The 23804-nt window shown below is 40.9% G+C and overlaps 1 protein-coding gene across 3 annotated transcripts in view; it reads left to right on the top strand.

The window, feature by feature from the left end:
- UNC5D (unc-5 netrin receptor D) overlaps window positions 1–23804 on the top strand; it is a 470270-nt gene that overhangs the window by 427764 nt on the left and 18702 nt on the right. For all 3 annotated transcript variants that reach the window (XM_054566043.1, XM_054566041.1, XM_054566042.1), the window contains 4 exons: window positions 6174–6342; window positions 7961–8188; window positions 15590–15739; window positions 22662–22826. In XM_054566043.1, coding sequence (XP_054422018.1) covers window positions 6174–6342; window positions 7961–8188; window positions 15590–15739; window positions 22662–22826 — 712 coding nt within the window. The remainder of the gene's footprint in view (window positions 1–6173; window positions 6343–7960; window positions 8189–15589; window positions 15740–22661; window positions 22827–23804) is intronic.

The following is a 23804-nucleotide window of genomic DNA, read 5'->3' as shown; positions in this document are numbered from 1 at the left end:
TATTGGGAAATAATCAGAATCTTCATTAGTGGTGTCCAGAAATATAATTGTAAACAAGCTGTCCAAGGAGTTCTGAACCACAGTGCAATTTTAGAACCGCTTGAAGAGGAATTGATTATGATTAAGAGAAGATTTTGCTCAACTTGACTCATTTTCCTCTCTTGTGCTCCTGACCTCCTGCTCTCCCTTTCCAGGAGTCTCTGTTCCTAAGTTACATGTAGCGGGTAGAGAATGAAAGCCCTCAGGAGACCTGGTCAGGATACTGGGGTTGCCTGATACCCAAGCTGGCTTTAAAGGGCGCATCTCTCCAGGAGATTCTGTGATGTCCTTTTCCTGGGGCTGATCTGAGAGAGCGTGAGATCGGTTTCTGAGTCAAGGAAAAACAACACAAATAATAAACCTCGAACCTTGATCTTTATCCACAGCATCGTTAGCACCCTAGGTCAATATGTGAGAGTTTTAATGAAAGGTGAAAAAGAGGATCATGTTAGTTAAAACTATGTATTTTCTTGGGTAGAAAACGGTAGGAGACTGGAGCTACCTTGCTTTCTGAGCTTTAATTTTAAGACTAAATACAGCTTCCATCTATCTGCCTTTTATGTCTATTCCATTAAAATATGATTTAATTATGTATCGACCCAGGGTCTGGCATAGTAAAACTATCATTACTCTCCTGCCTGCATTCCGGAGTGATACTCTGGGTAAAGGTGATCAAACCTACATTAATCTATAATAGAAACCATAAGGAGGAGAGAAGGGAGCAATAATTACCAGGCGCAGCATGGCAGACAAAAGCAACAATGAAAATCACATCTCAAAATATGGAACTGGTTGTTTTGCTGGGAGAGAGTGACATGTTATGAGTCTAGAATCAGGTCAAAGAATACTGAAAGCAAAAGCAAAATGTGCACAGAGACACCTCCAGACCTGCTGTGGGTGGCGTTTTCTGCAGTGGAGCTGACCTGCAGCCAGCGTGACCTCCTGGTGGCACTGGTGTGGGGGCGGGTGCTGCAGAATGTTAGTTATTGTGTCGCGGTTTGGACCATCACCTCTTCACGACCAATGTGGCACCTCTGTCACCCGCCACTGCACGTTTTATACAGTGGTCAGTGACCTTGCTGGTTTTATTGTAAGAATTCTGGAAAAATTATCCCTGGCTTCTATTTTCACTCATAAAAAAAAATTAATTTTGACACTATTTCAACCTTAGAAGTTGCAAGAACACTATAAAGAATTTCCAGTTATCCCACATCCAGAGTCACAAATACTAACATTTTACTACATTTGCTATATTCTCTATACATGTGTGGCATATATATACACACAGACAAATAAAATACTCACATATACATACATACATATTTTTTAACCATTGTGAACAAGATGTCCCTATGCCCCTAAATACCTAAAAACCAGAATTCTCTTACCTAACCAGCACAATTATCAAAATCAAGAAATTAACATTAACATATCTACTCCACAGATTTTACTCATATTTCACCTGTTTCCCAAATAATGTCCTTTATAGCAAGTCTAAATCTATTCACTACATTCTACTGTCACATGTCTTTAGTCTTTTTTAATTCAGAACATTTCCTAAGTCACATTGAAGGTTTTTAAGAGGGTCGATCACTTTTGATTTTGCTGGTCGATCCCTCAATTTGGGCTTGTCTGATATTTTCTTACAATTAGATTCAGGTTATGTATTAATGGCAGGAATGTTATATAAGCGATGCTGAGTTCTTTTCACAGTCATATCAGGAGGTATATTCTGCTCACTCATAGTTGATGGCAATGTTGACTTTGATAACTTGGGTTAGGTGGTGCCTGCCAAGATTCCCCACTAAAAAAGTTATATTTTACCTTTTGTAATTAATTTCAAGATACCTTGAAACCATGTAAATAATTCCTTATTACTTTCCAAACATTCACCAAATAGATTAGCATCCATTCATTGCCAAATGATGACTTTCTATACTTTCCACATGTATTAGCTGGCTTTCTATTGAATGGAAGAGTTTCCCCCTCTCAAACATTCATTAATAGCCCTATAGCTAATGGGTTCTCATGTTACTCAATGGATTATTATTACCCTTTAGTACCATAGTTTACTTTAATGCTCAAAATTTTCCAGATTTGGTCAGTAGGAACCATCTCATGTTGCTATGTTCTTTTCAATAAATATATTTTACTGCTTACAACCAGCATATATTTGGCAGTGGGGATACAACAATGGGAAAAAACAGGGAAAAATGTATTTTGGCCTCATAGAGCTTACATTCTAGTTTGTGGAAGGCAAAGAAACAGTAAGTAAACAAAGGTCAGAGTGCATTAAAGGTCAATGAGTGTCGTGGAGAAGAAGAGAAGGCGAGAGTTGGTGTAGGGGAAGTTGAACCTGCGTTGCTGAGGCACAGTCAGGGAATGCCTCATCAGTAGGTGCTGTTTGAACCCAGAGCTGAAAGGTAGGGGAGCCTACCATGTGGGTGTGGAGGAAACCTCTTCCAAGGCAGCACTGAGCACTCGGGAGCAGCGGTAATTCCTCGAGGCAGGAACAAGCTCACATTTCAGTGGGATTCCTCAGGCTGAGGGGTTGAGCTCAGATTGGGAGGTGAGGATGAAAAGGCATCGACAAGGTCTCTGAAACCCCCATAGTGCACGTATCTGAGGCACTGAAAATGTTGGCAGAGCATGGGTTGATATAATGACAATTTATTGAATGAGTTGGCTGACTCAAAGAAGCACAGTTCCAATAGAAAGCAGACTCATAAAAAGGCAGGAGGGGTGGGAGTTTGGGGTTGGGGAAACAACCTTCTCTTAAGGAGCGTATAGCAGGTGCTTTATATACTTCTTTCCACTTGCAAAACAGTCTCAGAGTAGGTATTATTTGGCATGTGAGGTAGGTGAGGCACAGGAAAGCAAGCGCTTTTCCTTCTGCCACACTGTCTGGTTTTAATGACAACGACAAGGTGAGACAAGAGACGAAGGATCAGGCGTGATGCCACGAATTGCACAGTGAGGACACAGAATGGTCTTTTTGACCCACTGCTCACGTTCTCTGCAGCTGCTGTTCTCTAGGTTTCCTTTTCTGGTAGCGAAACAAGGTCAGCGATGTGGGCTGTCCCATATGACCAGATTACCAGGCAGAATGCTTCAGTGCATCACCACCCCACCCACCCACCCCATTGTGCACTCTGCATCAAAGCTGCAGAGCTGTCTGCGTTCCCCAGACCCTCAGCTACCCTGTGTGAGCAGACGTTTCAATTCACCACCGTATTTCCATACAGTTGCTCAGCAAGCCACCTGGTTACACAGACCTGACTCTTACATTATTAATCTTTTTCTATCCGGAAGCTTCATAAACACGCACGCGCGCGCGCACACACACACACACACACACATACACATATGTATACCCACACACAGAACACAATAAAAAAAGTCCCATACAACCAGACTTTTCCATCTACGCTATGGCATGTGATGCCCTGAAGTGGTTCCTTTTATGGCCCTGAAATCACTGTCATTATTATTTCACAGCTGTTATTAGCTCTCAGCAGTTTGAGAGAACTGCATCACCTTTTTTCCTAGCAGGGCGTGGCTTCTTCCTTGCCACGTTCTCTATAATGTGGGAAAACATAAATGGCATCCGTGCTTTCCCGATGAATCTTCATTTTCACCCAGGCCCAATTAAAGGCATCTCTCCCCGGGCCTCTGTCCTCAGAGACCCCCCATCCGTTTCCATGACTACATGCCGACTCTGCTTTTCCCCGATTTTTCCATGGGACATCACAAGAGCCCGCAATTTGACCAGAAACCTCCTGCTGGCCACAGAAGAGGAAGGTACCTCTGGCCACAGAGAGCGAGTAGAAATTTAGGGATATTTTGCTGCCAGTGCTTTGACTTCTCTGCAACCTTCTGCTGTTAACACCTGCCTCCCCAGGTGTGTGAAGAGCTTTAATTAATATTTGTAAATCTCCCTGATTGCCACAGATAAAAGGTAACAGAAAAGGGCAAATCTTTATTAATTGTAGGGAAACAAATGGAGATATTTTCAGTTTTGTTCCTTTGCCAGAGAAAAACCTACACCCAGACACTGTTTTTCATCGTGGGAGGATTAGATATAAATTTCGATTTACTTCCTTTGCCCTTATGGAAATGCCCAGCGCCTGCTTAATGCACAGCCCCCGCCCCACGCAGCTCCTGAGACTGGATGCGCTCTGCCTGTGACTCCTAATGCTGTTTAAGTTATTACCGAAAGGAGCCTTGCTATTCATGAGTGTGAGAGTTCATCTAATTAGCTGATTTCAGTTCATTTGGCATTAAATAATTCCCCAAATTCCCATATGTTTGAACAATATGTTCAACAAGGGGGATGATTCTCTGAAAGCAATTAAATAGTTCTTTTAGGAGAGCTTGTCATCGGTCACTCATAAGCATCTCTGCTATTCCTGTCTGTGATGAATGCAGGCGGCAATTACAGGGAAAGCGCTTATCCCTCTCTAATGGCCCCTGGCACGCGTCCACACGCAGGCCGCCCCCTCGTGCTGGCGATAGCTCACATTGGCATTTTATATATTTTTTCAAACCTCACGTATATTGTCCTAGGCTGTTCATAGAGTATTTCTTATTGCTAATACACCCATTTCCAAACTCACCCCCTAGCTTGCCTGTCCTGCTCAAAGGTAAATGCAGACTTTTTTTTAGTTACCCTATGAGTCGTTTGTATAGAAAGAGTTGTCGGCTTTGGACAGTGGTTGCCTACGTGGAAGAGTGAATTTTTTGAAGTCATCTCCAGTGGTTTGGGGAGGACGGGAGGGAGGGAGAGAGGAGGGCCATGTGATATGTTCAGGTCTGTTTTGGATACAGTAGATAAAAGATGTTCCTGCTCAATTATGTGCCATGGCTTTTATTGCAGCAGCAAATTAGAGATAATGAACTAGAATGTGACCATGACTAACTTGAGTGAGAATAAGCAATGTCAACAAAAGCAGGTCAGAAATGAATAACAGGTTAGATGTGCTCATAGCAAAACTGTTTTTACAAGATCACAGAAAAGAGGGTATCTTTTAGTACTAATTTTTATATTCATCTTGCTCGAGAGGTCGATTTTTTGACCAGGGATGACATATTTAAAAATTCTTTCTAGGTGAGATAAGAGAAAGCATAGGCAACACCAGTCCCAGCTCTCATGTGGCTTGTGTGTCTGAGAGTCCTAAATTACCTAAGTGGCTATCTTCTGTATCGCTATATCTCTTACAAGTGAAAATCGAGGGGGAAAAAACAAAGCTGTTCAACATTGACTACTCTCCTATAAAGTGCCCCACCTCACTGTTTAGGGGCAGAGATTAAAAACAAAAGACAAAAAATGAAAGAAGAAGGCATTCACTGAGGTGGTATTATTTCCCTTTAATTAAACTTCACTTTCTTTTTTCTGTTTCATAACTCTGCCTTCCCGGTGTGAATAATTCACAATACAGATAAATCTGAACACCAGCATTGGATGGAATGATTTTAAATTTAGATCTAAAATAGAAAAGACCTGAAAGATATATATTTATGTATTTGATTATGCAGATTACAGTGAACTGTTTACTGTGCTATCACTTTATAACCTATGTGTCTGTGCATTGGCAGAAAATAAATGTTTTCAAAACCAGAAGAGACATACTCAATTCAGGTGTGTTTGTTGAAGTGTTGCTTTATTTCAAAATAATTTCTTTTATCACTTTCTAGCATTAAAAATATTTGTAGAATGTGTTAGAAGAAAGGGATCTGATGATAAGATTACCAGATTAGTCTATCTATAATGTTCTTGGCTTTGGACATTGGTACTGGCCAAAGGATTATCAGGATTTGGCAGCTGGTGTACCATACACCAGCAGCATCTTTGCTTCCTTCCGTTCTGCCATGTTGGAAGGAGTATTTGTCATTTTGCTTGTCAAAACCTAGACTTGAAATCTAGGCTGAAGCTCCATCTGTGTGCTTGAACGGCCCGGGATTAATGGCTGCGGTCAGACCAGCGCGCCGCGACGCGACGTGCCTTGTGCTCCGGAAGGAGCGCTGGCGAAGGGCTGCTGTGCTCAGCCCAGAGAGAGCTGTGGGCTGGAAGTGAATTCTCAAACACGCCCCCTCCTTTACATGATCCTCTCTTTTATCCCTTCCCAACTGGAAAGCCTCCAGTCAGATGGATCTGAGGTGCTCCTGAGTCCTGAGGTCACCTGCGGTCCCCCAGACATGATGGTGGCCACTCCCTTTGCGCTGACCATACCACACTGTGCGGACGTCAGTTCTGAGCACTGGAACATCCATTTAAAGAAGAGGACACAGCAGGGCACGTGGGAGGTGAGACCTTATTCTTTCTCTTTGATAAACAGGATTTGTGTTCCACCTATGGGACAGATTTAACCTTATGCTCACTTACCGGCAGGAGTCAGCTATGACATTTGTGAGCATTTTCTTTTTTTTCAGAAGGTTGGTGATGTGTTTTATAACACCCTGAAGGTGCTGGCCAGTACTTTTCCAGGATAATGGAAGAGAGAGATGAGAGAATCCTGAGCTTTTTTGTTCTCTTTTTAGAATACAGTTGTAATTACCCACCCAGACATGTATCCTTATGTACCTGTCTTTGGTATATAAAACTCTGTCACTCTGTTTCTGTCATCATGGGGATTATGTGGGATTACATAAATAGGGATTATATACAGTCACTGTATCTGTTTAGTCATCATAGGGATTATAACAAATCTACATTTAAGTATTCAGGAACACAGTAGGTGTTAGATATATGAGGTATTTTCGTGAATTAATGGATGCATTGAAAAAATCATTGAATGTCTGTTCCCCTGTGTATATGAGCACATGTAAAAAAGTTACAGTACTAAGCAAGAACAACAGAACAAGAAAGGAAAGCAAAGACACATGAGACTAGGGTAACAACAAGGGAGAAAGCCAGAGCGGAGAAAGATTGCAGTGGAATGGCTGTTTTACATGAAACCTCTGATTTCTCTCTCTGATAGGGATTCCTTTTATGTCAGTCCGAAGTCAGTTTGCCGGAAAGCAGGTGAATTATCTTGTTGGAACACAATGACCTGTCTCAGGTAGCCCTGGGATCACACCTCCCAGGAGGTGCTTCCAGCAAAAGGAGTAAAAGGAAAGTCCTGCTTCTCTATGAGATGAAACATGCCAGTTGCTGCAGTGGGTTACATTTACTCTGCCCACTTATGTCTACAAACTGGTCTACATTCTTTGTTGAGAATGCATTCTGCTATTTATTTAGTCCTCCTAAAGCACAGGCAAATTTCCTAGGGCACCGAGTTCCATTGGTTTCCTAACTGGCCAGGTTTTGATCTCCTTTTCATTACGTTTTGCTGTGCCTGGATTTTCATCACTTCAGTGTCTCTTCTCAGCACTCCTTGCAATCTTTCACTTCCAGACGGTGTTATATTTATGCTCTACCAAACCAGCCACACACACCCAAGTTCTTATCAGGAGGAGTGAAATATTCTTAGTGCATCTTATCTAAACCATTTATTTAATGGTTCCTCATGGATGATTTTGGTGAAATGAAAGAAGATAAAATATTTGAAAGAATATATAGTACCTTAAGGGTATTGAAAGACATTTTCAGAAACAGACCTTTTGAATAACAGAAATGCTTGATTATTGAGTTAATGATTAAGACTTTTTCAAAATTTGGTGTTGAATAAATTAACCAAAAATAGAAGTATGTTGAAGCTGATATTTGTTGTAACCCATTAAGTAGAATTCCAACACTGAATATAACCATTTCCCGAGTTTCCGATATAAGCAGTTATTTTGATAGAAAAATATTTAACATCAAGAAATTTAGGGCAATGAAAATATTCTGGAAAAAAGTTTGTTTCCTTATGTTCTTGGAACGTAACATTAATTCACATCTTATTTCCAAACTGAAAGAATTTAACACACCTTTTCCCAACAGGAAGTGATGTCAGTGGAGGATGAATCCACATCCTGTTACTGCCTTTTGGACCCCTTTGCATGTCATGTACTCCTGGACAGCTTTGGGACATATGCCCTCACTGGAGAACCAATCACAGACTGTGCCGTGAAGCAACTCAAGGTGGCAGTTTTTGGCTGCATGTCCTGTAACTCTCTGGACTACAACTTGAGAGTCTACTGTGTGGACAATACCCCTTGTGCATTTCAGGTCAGTCTTGTCTCTCTAATTCTTTGGGTGTCATCAAAGTATGGGGTTTCCTAAAGATCAGCATCAAAAGAGAAGTCTGTTACTGAAGGTCTGGAAAAATGAACCCACACCACTGACAGGGATACCTGTGTTGAAGAAAGAGCTATGCTTACTGTATGTCCAACAAGGTGCTTAGGGACTTGGTAGTCATAGAAAGAGAAGGGTTAAACTAATGCATGTAAAGAGTATTGTGTGCTAAGTTATAAAACTGACTAGAAGTGTAGTTGGAATTCACAAAACAGACCTAATTCAATAGAGGAAGTGAAGAAGAGTTTTAGAGAACTCTTTGTGAACCTTCATGGATGGATGGGAGTAGGAGGAAAAGAGAAAGGGATGCCATGTCAAGGAAGGAGAATGGCATGAGCTCCAGACATAAGACTTATGTGATGTGCAGAGGGCAGTGAAAAAATTGCTTGAGTCAACTGACAGCTACAGTTGGAGAACAACAATTATAAATCATACCTATCACCAGGCAGTTATATTATATTCTGGACACAGAGTCTATTAATTATTAGGGCTACTGGGGCAGAGATGGTTCAAGGTTCCGTTCCATTTCTGGTACTTTTAATCATGTGAGATTTACTTTAAATTAGCTACTCACAGAGAATGTGGGTTTATTAATAGCAGCAAGGATAATACAGAAGTGCCTGTGTAAGCTTTGCCCATATAAATAGCATAGCTCTCCTGACAACTCATCGCAGATCCCTGCTATTCCAGTCCTGGATCATTAAGTCCATTATGCAAAGCATTTCTTCAGTAACTAGCTTTTAAGACACTGAGCTGGAAATCTCATATTTACCAAGAGAAGAGATACAATGACCTGAACCCTGAACATAAGCCAGTAAAGATCACACGATACCAACCCATATTTGCAAGCATTCCCCAACTATGTCAGGTAGCACAGGTCATTCTGAAGGGCACACCTAATATTTGGCTGCCCATGAAAAAGTTTTTCATGACAGTGCCATTTTGTAGGGAAGAACTTACGTGTGAGTACTTACACCTCATCTTATAACTGGCATTCTATGCACATCTGCTTTCACCGCCCATACTAAGAGGATAAAATATCTACGACTTTCAGTAATCAAAAAGAATGGATGGAGACTGTTACTGTCACTTAACGATTGTAAAAGGCACCGTGACTCAAGCTGGCCGGTTAGTACCTCAGCTGGATTTGGAAGGCTAGGAACACTGGACGAAGCTTGCAGGGCCGTGGAGCATTTCCAGTTTTCCGGCTCATGCGGGGAGCCCACTGTTGCCTCACATGACCGTGGGGTCTGTTCATCACAGCCTCCTTGGGCGTCAGCCTTCATAACCAGCTTAGAATTTTCTTTGAATAAGGGTCTCCCTGCTGTTGAGTTAAACCAATGAGTTAAACATTTTATTCTAATAGACTTTCCAGATATTCTATTTTCATTTCTTCTGATTGCTACCAGATTCTACAACAGCCTAACTGTTCACAGATGACTATGAATGAGGCCCTAAACACAGCCTTTCCAACCACTCTCCAGTCCTGTGGGCAACATAGTCTTCCTAGTCAATGCTATGGAAAATGGTGTTCTCACTCGAAATGGAATCCAAATGCCTTAATTTCATCATTTAGAGACATTTCTTAAAACTCTTAATTTTGCTTTGGAGAAATGTTTTTCAGTGGAAATAACTTTGACTCCATTTTTCATATCTATTTACCTCCAGTGATCCTTTGCCTCTCCTAGTATGTCAAATAAAGCTGATTTTAAAGTTGGGTTTGGTTGTACTTGTTATTGACAGGATGTATGTGACAGCTGTCAGGAGCAGCAAAGGACATGCTTCCCCCTCGGGGCTCTGACAGAGCATCGGCCTTGGTTGAATGACTTTTCTGACCAACAGAAAGATTAAAACATAACTTGTAGCTTTTCTGGACACAGCTGTTTTACTCCCTAGTCTTAGTCTCTGGATTTTGTTTGTGATAGGATATTGCTTTCTGGATTTTTACCTTGCTAAGTCCATGTGATCAGGCCCTTTTACACAGGTTCATTTAAACCATCTTAATATCCCAAATCACTTGTGTCTTATTTTCCATGGCTTTATATATGGTATTCAGTTAGAGGGGAGTATTATATAGTTATTAACCCATGAGAACAGTTCCTCTTTAAGAAAGCCTTAGCTGCAGTTCACTTTTTGAACCTCTAAAAGGCTTCACATGTTAATATGAGCTTGCCTATTTTCTATAACGCTGACAGAACCCTGATTTCATCAAAGTTAACATGCAGTTTTTCATGAAGCATTTCTATAGAAATTGTCTATCCAGGAATTTGCCACACTCACCCCTATAACTAAAATGTTTATTGTGATTTGGAAGTAGATACAAATGGGCTTGCACAGTCGCTGTATTTATTGTGGTGCATTTTTTATATCTCAAAGAAATGATAAGGAAAATATGTGCCCAACTAGAGCTGTGCTCCTAACCAAGACAGAAGCCTGGTCAATGGCATGGTTGCATTGTTCCTGCCTTTCAAACTGTGCTGGGAACTTACGTCCTTAAAAGCCCACCCTTTACTAGAAGGGGGACAGCTTCCAGAACTAACTCTCCTGTCCTCTTAGAACCCAGTGAGGGCCTGGCAATATAATAGTCCCACCAAAAAAAAAAAAAAAACTCCTTTAGAACATTTTAGTGATCAAACAGAAACATGCTCCGTTTCCACCCATGTCTTCCTTTCTTCCTTACACATCCTGCATACAGAGCTACTATTCTTCTCATTTGCTCTAGAGATATTATATCTGAGTCATAAGAGTTTCTTTGAATGACAAAAAACAAGCACCTCAAACACCTTGGCAAAACATTATTCAATTAGTTTGAGATGGTTTTGAAGATCTGTTCTGATAACTAGATCTAAGAACATCTCTATGAAAATTACGTCAGCTCAGGTAGGTTCTTTAAAAATAAAAATGCCATCTGCCTGAGGTGAGAAGGGGATGAGAAGGACCAAGTGACTTCTTGTCCTTCTGCTGCTGTGTTTCTGTAATAATTAGAGCTGCCATTTTATGTTTGAATGTTTGACATCACCTCTGAATTCAAAGCAAAGGTTAAAGAATGGTGACATAGTTTCAAAGCAGTAACATTTTAAGAGCTAGGGTTTTTTTGTTTCTCTCTCTCTCTCTCTCTCTCTCTCTCGCTCTCGCTCTCGCTCTCTCTCTCTCTCTCACAAACCTTGACATGGAGAAAGCAAGGAATTAAACACTTGCCCTATCTTAGAAAAGAAAGAAAAGAAGGAAAAAAAACAAACTTAGTTTTTTTTCTGTTGTTCCCAGCACTCTTATTCAGTACCTCTTGGTACTCATTACTTACTTGGCATTAATGTGGATTTAGAATCTAATTTCAGAGGATTTCCTCCAGATGTAGTTCTTGTATTTATCAATAATGCAACCTTGGGAAATATTGTTCACGTAAAGCATTTAAAGGAAAACACCACAGCGACATAATTTTTCTCTGTGAGTGTGTGAGAGCGCTTAAGTGCAATTTTGTCTCATAAATATGTAAATTTGGCCTGCTTGGTTTAGTATCCCTGAAGCTTACCTGAATTTTGTTGCCTGTCTCATTAAATCAACATAAAGAGCTCAGTGAGGCACAAAGCACAAGTTTCTTGGCCACAACTAGAACTGGATGACTAGCAACCCCCCACTGTGAAGTGATGAAGTAGAGAGACTAGGAAAACCACCAGCCAGAGCCTGTAGCTACATGCCATACACAAGAAACTGGCCAGACCATACTCTCTAGTTTAATTAATACAGATATCAATTTTATAATAGATTTAACAGAAGGTCCTTGTTAGATAGGAAGCAGATAGGAAAAAAACAAATGACTATCAAGGCCCGCCCTTGGGGTGACACATCCCCATGAGTGACTCAGAACTAGTTCTACAGAGTCATTTGTACCATTGATTCCTAAATCCAGCCAGGCATCAAAATCACCTGAGACGCATTTAAAAATCCAGATGTGCAGGTCCAGCCCTTGAGAAGAAAGCAGTAAGTTAGGGGCATAGCTGGGAATTACGTGTTAAGTACAATTTATGCTATTGTTTTAAAGCTTGGAAGTTCATTTCTTTAATTCTGCAGTCAGTTGTGCCTTTACCAATAAATAAATACAATGATTGGTTCATTGTTGGGCTTCTTCATTCTAATAATTAATTGTTTTGTTACAGAATAACTATAATTGCTTAATATTTTGTGGAAGATTATGAGACGCTTTTATATAGTTGGTTCAATACATGATAAGCTTTAAAGAAAAAGCAAAAGTTAAATCATGGTTGTATTTAAATTTGGAGCCCTGTAGCGGTAAAATTTAAAAAATACCATTTTCCTCTGTGATAATTATAAGTAGATATCCATTTTTTAAAATCCTACTATCCTCTACTCCATATATACTTATGGAGTACTTATATATATATACTTATGGGCTACTTAGTATATATAATCTTAGGGCAAATACAGACTGATTTATATCATCTTAACATATAACTGCACCAATGAAAAATTATTTTGGGGACAGAGTTAATAGTGGTCTGACCATCACATTATATTTCCCTGAAAAGAAATTCAAGTATAATATAGGAAATGCAGGGAAAATTAATAGAAAAAAATTCTAGAGGAGGAACAAGTTGCCTTGCTCTTGTCCTAGCTTGGTCACTAACCATGTGGCTTTAGGCAAGTAACTGGCGGGGAGAAGGTCTGCGTGTTTTCGCCTGTAAATAAGGTACTTAGTGATTGAAAACTTGATGAAATTCCCTGCTGGTATGATGATTCTATGTAGTTTCTAAGTATTAAAGTAGCCTAGCTCTCCACTAAGTAATGCGTGACCTCAAAGAAGTCACTTCATCTCCTGACCTCAAGCCAGTTCAGGCCAGTCAGACCTCCATACATTCAGGCCACTTAGATTTAAAGAAAAGGGGTTACACTGTAGAAAGCCTAGTTAAACATAGCTTTGAAGAGTCAACACTGTTGTTATTCTGTGGCTTAAATATGGTTTTAATAAGCACATTTCTCATTTGTACTTGTTTCTAAGCTTGCACTAGAATTGCAAAATGAGGTTTAGTATATTATCGTGCTGATTATTTTGCTTGGCTGTGCATAAACTCAACTAGGGAACTGAGGCCTAAAAAAAAAATAAAATAAAATAAGCAGTTTACCTAAGACCACACAGAAATTACATTAGAATCCTGTGTTTCCATTTTGGTTTACAAGATTAGTACTCTTTAGAAGTACAGATAGCCCCCAGAATTTTTCTCTGCCCCTGAAGTCCTGAGCAATGTTCCTCTAAACTAAAATACAAGTCCTCAGCCTAGCAAGTAAGAATCCATGACCTGGTCCCTGCTCTACACTGTCATCATTTCCAGCCACATACTTCCTACTCCAACCTTCTATTCCGGCTCTGTCTGGCCTCTCTATCTTTGTGCACGCCCTGCTCAGTGTCTGCAAGGCACCCTCCCTCCTTTTCTTGAGGCTAGACCAAATTTTACTTTCAGGTTCAGCTCAAATATCACTTCCTCTATTAATTTCCCGACTCCCTCCCTGGCCTCTCCTCCCATCTGGGTAAGGCACCCTTTGTCTTGCATTAACATCCCAGGCACCCATATATTGCACTACTTGAATGCCGTGTGATCATGATAAGCCTCCTCGCCTGATGATCTCAGTAGACTGAGTTCCTTGGTGGCAGAGAAAGTTTTGTTTCTGTACATCAAAGTCCAGCTCAAGCATAGCTCCAGTGGACACGCATGAACCTCAAAGGCAGGAACCAGTGACTAGCATCTATAAAAGTCAGCATTTAGAAAGAACTTCCTTCTCTCCCCACCCCGCCACTTTCTTTCCGCTGTCTGAGGCCCCTCATCCGACACTGGCTGCCTTGTTGTTCTACCCAGTTCTTAGATCCACAACATTATGAACCACTTAGCACAGCACTGTCAGGTACAGTAATTACTAATCATGTGTGGAGATTTAAATTTAAATTAATTAAAATGAAAAATTCAATTCCTTAGTCACTCCAGCCTCTTTTCAAGTGCTTAACGGCGCTGTGGCCAGTGAATACCAGATTAGACGTCTCGGATGGAGAATATTTCCATCATCACGGAGTTCAGCACTGACCTAAGGGCCCCAGGAAACACCCTCCCACTAGCAAGACCAAAGAGCCGGAGAAAATGACATTGGAATTGGATAATGTAGTCCTAAGAAAAGATACTAGCAAGCTACATATATGTACATGAAGGATTAAAGCTGGCCAGCCGCTTCTTAGAAATGATTTTATTAATGTTATTTCATACATAGACAAGAGATAGATAACCTTTGAAGCTGCTGTTACTCACTGGCAATTGAAATTTATATTTATAATTAGAATGTATGTATATTGTATTTATAAACCTATTTGCCTGACTTCTTACAGTCATTTTTTAGAATCGAGGAAGATTATAGGACATAATTAAAGGATTTCAGTTTTCTTATTTATTCTAGCTCTGCAAGAAAATTATAACTAAATTGATTTTTAAAAATGGATTTAGGAAGCTCTCTTATCTCTAGTAGCCCTTAAAGCTTCACCCTTGCAATAGTTTAAGATTTTATGGAAGTCGTATCTATTATTTCACTTGCCCTATCATCTCTCCAGTGTGTCTGAACAACACAAATTTGGAAGCAATTAAATGGTTTTCAATAGAATACATGTGCATTGTGTTTGCATGAGATATATTAATAACGATTTCTCAGTGAAAGATGCAGCAGTATTTATCTCAGGAATTTGATTTTTTTCCTAAGCCAAAACTGATTTGATAACTAATTTTTTTCCTTGGCCTTTGGCATATTAACTTTTATGAACGTTAGTACAATACGCATGATATGTTCACTCTGTAATGTCTATTTTGTGCTAAATGATAAATATGGATAATGTCAATGCTAGTGATAAACAAGTGAACCAGAGAGGAGGGGGGGCCTGTTTCTACCTTTATTATGAAATATGATGATGTGTCAGGTTAGGTACAAAAACATCCTGATTATGGTAATATCAAAATGAAATTCATACAGCTGTGGAGATTCATCATTGTTAAAACTTGCCTGGTGCAATGAAGGTCTTCTAAAGAAAGGCATCGTACATTTAAAAGCCTAAGCAACATAATAACAAAGAACAACAGTTTCTTTCTGCCCAAATCCTATTACTTAGGCACTGTTAGTCCTTAGTCTTGACCTTGCAAGGCTGTGGAGGGTAAGAGAGGACGGCATCCGTTATGCTGTTTGTCTGTTTTTGAGAGATACATGAGAGTGAGCATGCATATCTACAGGAAAGAAAGGTGGAGAGCATTGGATTCTTCATTGTTATGCTCTTCTCTTTCCCCTGTCCTACAGGAAGTGGTTTCAGATGAAAGGCATCAAGGTGGACAGCTACTGGAAGAACCAAAATTGCTGCATTTCAAAGGGAATACCTTTAGCCTCCAGATCTCTGTCCTTGATATCCCCCCATTCCTCTGGAGAATTAAACCGTTCACTGCATGTCAGGTACTGGCCAAATGGGTTTCTAACAGAAATAGCTTTGCTTTAACCAGCAAGTGAGTCACAAACCCTGGTGAGGGTACTCTTGACTTTCCTCCTCCTTTCAAAGAGTGAGTTTAATCTCAGAACTGTCAGAGAAATGTAACAGTTTGGGCTACACATAGGGACTTAAACATATTGTCATAAATTCGCAGGTTTCTAACAAGTGGGAGGAAAAAAGGTGCTTACCATCAGGTAATGTGACACTTCTCTCCTGTTCATACTGTTGCTCGATATAAGTGGAAGGTGGTAATTCAACAACTGAGAGCCAGGTTTGTATGTTGGTCTGTTTTTATTACAATCAACTCATTACGAGATATTGTCTTAGTCATATTTAGCAATTAAAAAACTGGATGTCAGTGAGAAACCTTTTAAGGGTAATTGTGAATTGTAGAAAGCTATGACTGGCCAGGTGGAAAGAGGTTTATGCTCTGACTATATGAATTGCCTGCTCTCAAATGAATTGGGCGAGATGAGAAGAAGAAATTACAAATTCAAAGACAAAGAAAGGGTAATGCGTAAAAAAGATCTCTTAACATGTGACTCTGACACTGAAGTCTATGGAAATTCCCAGTAAGTTCTGTTATCATAAGCAGCCAGCTGGTCAACCATAGTTTCTTAAACCAGAGTCATCTGTGCTCCCAGTGACAGAATATTTCCTTAACTCTGGAAAAGCTTTGCTGGACTCATATTGATCTGGAATCACAGGAAGCTTTCAAACTTCATTCTCCTCATCAACATAACCTGCAGAGCCCTGTGGGTTTTTTAACCTTTTTATCCTTGCAGCATTCATAAAAAAAATAAAAATAAAAACCTTGCACAAGGTATATAAGCCAAATCACAAAGAGAAAAAAACTTGATTGCACCATAAGAGAAAAAGTTGAACTACCAACCCTTTCAACTTCTAAGATTTAGAATTTTCAAATTGGACAAGCCATATTTTCCTATTTACTTTTCAGGCTTCTCATTACCCTGGAAATACCCTTTTATGTATAGTTTTAGGGCATTCAAAGGAATAATAACATCTCTCACAGTGCTGAATGATTTTTTTTTGGCCACATTCAGCATATTTACTTACAGAGGGAGGTTTTCTATGAATAAATATATTGTTTAAGATGTTCTAGACCTATGTGCCTCTGTTTCCCAGAAAACAGTATTCAAAGTTTCTGGTTGAAATTGAACATCAGGGTATTATTAAAACAAGGACTAACAGTCATGTAAATTTCTCTGTATTAATCTTGATAGATTTAAGGATGTCGCTTCACTGGATCTAATGCAAGTGACACAGTCCAAAGTAACTATGAAGTTTAACACTAGGAGATCAAAAATCATGTGGAAAAATAACATAACCTTTCAGCAATACTTAAACACTAATTTCAACACCAGGGATTTCAAAGAGAACCCTGGGAAGAAAAGGCTTGGGGGGCTAAATGCCTGCCAACCTCAGAGGATGCAGCAGGGCCAGGCAAAGCTAGAGGGCATTGGCTTACAGGAAACCCAACAAACTTTACTGCTGGCGTGGGTTGGATTGTATGGAGGTTGTGAACATGTATAAATATTTGCCTTCTGTAATTGAGCATAATTTGAAAGAGTCTTGGAAGGCTGAGAAACAATTTAATTTTCTCTGCACCACGAGGCTTGCCACTGAGTTTTCATTTCCACTTCATTTTCCTTACCCACAAATGACTTTCTGCCTTATTCTCCCTCTATATCCACCACCACTACCACCAATTTTTTTGCCCCCATCATCACTGAAACCTCCCCAGCTCGTGTGAATACATAGGGTGCTTCTCTTAATGGCCATGCGGTGTTTGCTCCCGGTCATCGGATGTAAGCACTTTGGGGAGGTTTGTGTTCAGCCTGCTTGAACCTCATGCAGCACATCATGTGCACTGACATACTCAGCGTGGAGAATAGAGAATGGCTTTGCATTAGGACTTAGTGGACAGGAACTAACAGAGAGCTGTTGAGGGACAGAAAATCTCACAACCATTCATGACATCATTTATGGGTCCCCCCTACAACTGGTAAATCTCCCTGCCATCTTCTGTCATCTTCCAAGCTACTACATGGAAGACTTGCTGGATCCTGGCTTCTTACTCCTCTCTCCCTTTCTCTAACTTCAAATCAGGAATCTGGGAATCAACATATTCCAATTGGTACCCAAGGCCTACTCTCATAAGAAACATTCCTGTTTGTTGTGGGAAAAGTGGACTGTCCCAGGAAGGTACTTGTCTGGGAGGCATCTAGTGGATAGAATACTTTCTCTCTATCAGGTACCAACCAACCACATGAGGAATGTTGTTCAAATGTTGTGAATTCAAGGTTAGGCCCAGAGCTATGGGATGAGAACCTATGTATAGGAAGATGAACTAGATTTTAAATCTTGTCGGTTGAGCTTCTAGAGAGTTACACTTTATGGGATGCTGTGCTACAGCCCTACTGATTGATTATGAAGCCAGGTGTGATGTATGAGAGGAAAGAGAAGGCCACGTGACTTCTCAGATCTGGCAGCAGGAGCATCCATCAACTTTGATTCAAAGAAAAAACGGGGCCCACAATGCATGTGTTCCCAAAATCAACAATTAATTATTCCCCCTTTCCGCCTCAGGCTTTTTTTTTTTTTAAAGACTCTACCACAACTAGGGTTATTCTATTGTCCTCTCCCCAGATTCAGAAACCCTCCTCTTGGAGGTAAATAACTCTGCTCTCAGTAGGTTCCTGGGGCCTGAGTGTTGCTTAATCATGGTTTCATTTAGTCCTTGCTGGCAGTGGAGTGAAGAAACTGTAATAAACAGTCTACAATAAAATATTAATTTATTATTTAAATCCTCCAAAACACAGCATCAGGCTGTCACCTCCCCGGGATAAAAGCAGCTGTCTTTTCAGCATGCTCTGTGGCTCGGAGAGCCCAGTGCCTCTCCCCTGCTGGGACACAGTGTACATCTCTCCATCTGCTAGGAACCTAATTATAATGGGAATCAGAATGAAAACATTTCTGGGATTCTTTAAACACGCATACCTTTGCTCCCCTTTGTCCTCTGCTATTTCTTACTCCATAATTCCTCTCAGCTCAGTGAGCATCTTGGTGGTGTTTTGGGTTTGGTTTTGTTTTTTGAATAAATGAAAGGAAAGATGATTGCCCTGAAAACACACTGATCACAGTGCTTCTAATTCTATTTTTTTAATGTTTTGTTGAGCACTATTGGCAGCTGCTACTCAAGTCAACAATGAAACATATTCTTTTGATACTTTCTTAAAATCAGATTTTAAAATGTCTTGATTGTGTGCAATGGAATGGAAAGAAAAAAGGATTTTTTGCATGTGTGCTGATTCTGATATCTTTTTTGCAAGGGCAGATTATTTCTAAAATGGTCATTACTCTCCTACCTTTCTTCCAGCATTTTCAAGAAAATGTGAGAAAGTTAGCAGTGATACCAGAAAAGACACTTTTTAATAAATGGTTGGTGCCATTTTTGAGTGGGAGGGGGCAAGGGGGGGTTGGGACAGGTAGCTTTACCTGAGATTCACATCCACTACAGAAAATGCAGGTTTGTTTCAGAGCTAGACCTTGAATTCAACTGTCTGGCTCTACAATCCAAGAGCTTATATTACACTGTAATGAATCAAATTTCAGTTTTAGAAAACAAAAGCTTCTTCAGCTAGGTTAGCAAGGCAAAAACAACTTAGTTAAGCAAAAGTGCTTATTAACCAGAGACCTGTATTATAGTTTACTTTCATTGAAGGGTGTGGTGCAACGTAACTATAAACATTTACTGCTTTGAAGAAGAGAGGTCACTGGGGGCTATTAACGTGAGAATGGAGAGAGAAAGAATAGGGCAATAGATAAGGGAAGCTCTTGAGGGCCAGGCAGGGGCTGTGTTTAGCAAAGCAGGCATCAAGGGGCCATTCTGGGGCGGGGCACAACTCAGCAAAGGAATCCTGTAATGAGAAGTGAGCTGGTCACACCAGCGCCCCCCCACTCATGATTGGAGGTGAAAGAGAGACCACAATGCTATTTCCTGAAGAGCACCAGCCAACTGCTTTCTGTTCTCCTCTTCCTGGAGGTGCTCGCCCCCTTATTAGTTCTGTGCAGTGGAGACTGAAGGCAAGAAGACCAGTGGACTAGGTCACTATGGTTTGCTGTAATAAGGTGGGGGAAGAGGATCATTAGTGGAAATAGAAAAACTGTCAAAGAATGTCAGTGAGAGATGGTGACAATCAGTTTGTCAAAAGGTAGAATTGCTAGAGTAAAGGCCAAATAAAGTGACTTGTAGTATTAGGCCAATAAGGCCAGTGATGAATGATAATGAAATAAATACCAGAGATGTAACTGTTGGAGTCCTCCACGGAGAGATGACAGCTGGGCCTATATGAGCCGTTGGGACCTTTAAGAGATCAGCAGACAGACAGGGAAGTGTTGGAGGCTGAAATATGACGTAAGGGTTACACCAGTGCTTTGCAAAACAGATGGAAGCTCAGGAAAGGAAGCTCAAAAAGGGTCAGACTGGACAAGAAGAAGAAATGGCAGAACTCGTAAATGCATATTATCTTTATCCGGGGTAGGATTCCATGCAAGTGCAAAGTCATTTTTGAGTGTTTTAGGGAAAATGACTTCCCCTAAATGTTGCTGGCAGGTGCACCAATCCAAAGTGCCCTCTGCTGCCATGTCTACTGAGATGAGGTCATCAATAAAAGCCTCTGTATTGGAAAAAAGTGGACATGAAACACCATTCGATGGACTTGTGCTGGTCTGCTGGTGGTATTAGCAAGTTTTGGCCCAGCCAGGGCTCCCTTAGTGACCATTAGTTTAGTGCTCCTCCCAGTGTGTCCCTAGAAAAGGACAGTCTCCATGTGGAAGCCATTGGTGGCACCTTTCAGTGTGGTCCGACTTACATCAGTTTCTAAGAGAACTTCTTCCAATCCACTGGAGTTCAACTAGAGAATTGTTTTGGTCATGAAAACAGCAACCACTTAAGCTATTTCAAACAAGGAGAAATTTAATGGAGAGAGTTACGTGCTTACAGAACCTTTAGAAAGCCTGGGAGAGCCAGGGTCAGAGAAAGCCACCAATGAATAGGAAACCAGCCAATTCAGGAATTTCAGGAAACAGTACTGAGGCAGATGGCTCACAGGGGAGTGTCCAGAGCCACTGCAAAGCTCATGCACGTTGACAGCTGAAACCTTTGGGCATTTACTGGGGCAGTGATGGCTTCAGTCCTTCCTCTACCATCCAAGTCTAGCACAAGTGCCTTTCAGGGGCAGAATGGAAATGTGAACTCCCTGCTGACTAGGGAGTCTAGGAAATGGAGTTTTTAGGTTTCCAGCCCCTGCCCTGTAGGGGAGAACTGAGAGTGGCCAAGAAGCATTGTGTCCTAACAGCCTGCATCTTGCAAAGATTAGAGTCAATGAAACACCACACAGTATCACACACATAGACCTTCTCTGAGTCCTTGTTTCTACCTCTTGAGACAAAGGTCCACGGCGTGTCCCTTGATTCAGGATTAACAGCAAACAAACAAAAACACACAGTCCTTACACTTCTTGCTGGGATATGGGGTCGATGCTTGGGTTTGTTCTCCTCTATTCCCTGAAAGCAGACTCTCCTCTCTTCAAGTGTGCGACAATCGAAAGTCCATCCCTCCACGCTTGTCCCCCCAGGAAGTGCCCCAAATCAGGATCTGTAAGACTGCTTTCATGACAAGTAGGAAACCACAGGTGTGCACAGTAGAGCTCAGGAATAACTGAGTAACTCACAGTTCATCGAAGTAAGGAGAATGAATTTTAATCATGGCCCTTGGTCTCATAACACATGCTGACTTAAACATCAGTCACACTTCAGACTATCAAACTTCCAGACCACCTTTCAGTGTTAATGTTAGAGAAAACTATATTTATGGCAACAGGTGAAGGTGCAAATTAATAAAAGGAGAGAAAAAGAAAAAAAAAAGTGAGGATTACTATTACTAGAGGCTGGACATACAATCATTGCCAAGGAACCAGCCTGATTCAAGTAGGCACGAGACTTTTCAGTAGATGAAAGCATATCAGTTTCTGATATTGACCTCAGGGTATCGACTGAGTCTGAGCACAGTCCATTCGGTGGCAAGCACTAATGGGATAGATAGAGGGTGATCTATACAGATTTTACAATTTCCCCCCTCATTTAGTAAAAATTGTTTAAGGACCGAACCTAATTTCTTATTGCTTCTTATGGTTTATCCAGTATAATAATGCGAGGGCATTAGCGGGCACCATGCACAGCCTTGTGGAATGGATGAATTGGATAAGGCGTTGGCAAACTAGACTGCTGTGGGGTGGCCCAGAGTGCTTGTATCTCTCTCTGGAATGTGTGTATATGGATGTGATTTTGCAGTAGGTATAATTTTTATGCTGGATACATTAGCAATATTGTGTTCTGTTTATACGATTCAGCATGAGTTTGTGGTATGGGGACAAATTCTGGTCAATTAGTTTTTTAGCATAATATTTATTTATGTGAGAGAAGATATCATCCTACCCCAGGCTTAGGTAGAAGGATTGAGCATAGGTGTGTTCTAAGAACATGTTTTAAATGGAAAAGCATTATGATTCATGTTTGATGGCATTCTTTCTAATTGTGTCACCAAGTGAAATCTGAGCTCTTGCAGTGTGATTTTGGAATTTGAATGTTATCAATTGGAATTGACATTAATTACTTTTGTACTGCTGGGCATATGCTGGAACATTATTTCTACAACAATTCCACCAAAGTCACTTAGGCAATTACCTCTGCTGCAATCATCATCATCACCATCCTAATTATTGCTATTAAGTCTCTCCTGTTCTCCACTCATCTCAGCCGGGCTCGGTATACCACAGCCCTCCTCTCCCCCCACTCTCCCTGCAGGAAGTCCCGTTCTCCCGCGTGTGGTGCAGTAACTGGCAGCCCCTGCACTGTGCCTTCTCCCTGGAGCGCTACACGCCCACCACCACCCAGCTGTCCTGCAAAATCTGCATCCGGCAGCTCAAAGGCCATGAACAGATCCTCCAAGTGCAGACGTCAATCCTAGAGGTGAGTCCTTGGTCTACAGGCCTCCTGATCCCACTTCAAAAGGACAATGAGAATAATATACCTATCACAGTGGTGCTATGCAGGGAGCTGGAAAAAGCTTCAAAATGCACTCTTAACCCTCATTACAGATCGGACAAGTCATTTGGCCTTTACTTTCTCTGGCAACTCTACCTTTTGAAAACTGATTATCACCATCTCACCCATTGTCATTCTTCAACTCATTTAATTCTCTGTACTGATAAGAGAAAATAAACTTTTTCTCAGGCTTTAGATTAAACTGAGCTCCCCACTGGTCAGGGAAACAACCCATCAGAACTTAGGATCTATGTAGTGACCTTTAGGGAAGAACTGGTACAGAGCTGTTTATTCACAAAACCACCAGCAACCTAATAGTCCATGGTAGGCTTGAAATAGCAGCTGAAATTCATTATTAGCTGATGGTACAGTGGAGACAAGCACGCACCAGAAAGAGGCACAAGGTTACCATTGGGCAGTTTTCTGTTGCTTCTGGCTAGTTTTCCAGGAGTCAGTTGCCTCATATGTTTTATTTCCTAATCAGGGTCTTGGCTGACCATCCAGGCTCAAAGTTCTACACATCCCCATTTCCATTAAGCCTAGATTCATGAATACAATAATATAAGAGAGTAGATATTAATCCATTTCCATACTTTGTAGTGTGAGAAATGCAAAGAGGGAAAGGACCTTGCCCAATGCCATATCACTATTAAAGGGCAGAGTTAGAATGGGAGTTAAAGGGAACGTTTGCAAAAAGACAACTGATAGCTGTCCTGACCAGAGTGGCTCAGTTGGTTGGGGATCGTCCTACAAAGCGAAAGTTCGCCGGTTCAATTCCTGGTCACAGTGCATGCCTGGGTTGCAGGTTCAGTCACTGGTTGGGGCATATATGAGAGGCAACGGGTAAGTGTTCCTCTCTTACATCGATATTTCTCTCCCTCTCTCTCTCTCCCCCCCCTCCCT

This window comes from Pteronotus mesoamericanus, unplaced genomic scaffold (genome assembly GCF_021234165.1).
Source record: "Pteronotus mesoamericanus isolate MK-2021 breed Mesoamerican mustached bat unplaced genomic scaffold, CSHL_Meso_final contig_169, whole genome shotgun sequence".
Classification (NCBI taxonomy): Eukaryota; Metazoa; Chordata; class Mammalia; order Chiroptera; family Mormoopidae; genus Pteronotus; species Pteronotus mesoamericanus.
Note: the sequence above shows the minus strand (reverse complement) of the source record. Positions and strands in the feature narration are given on the sequence as shown.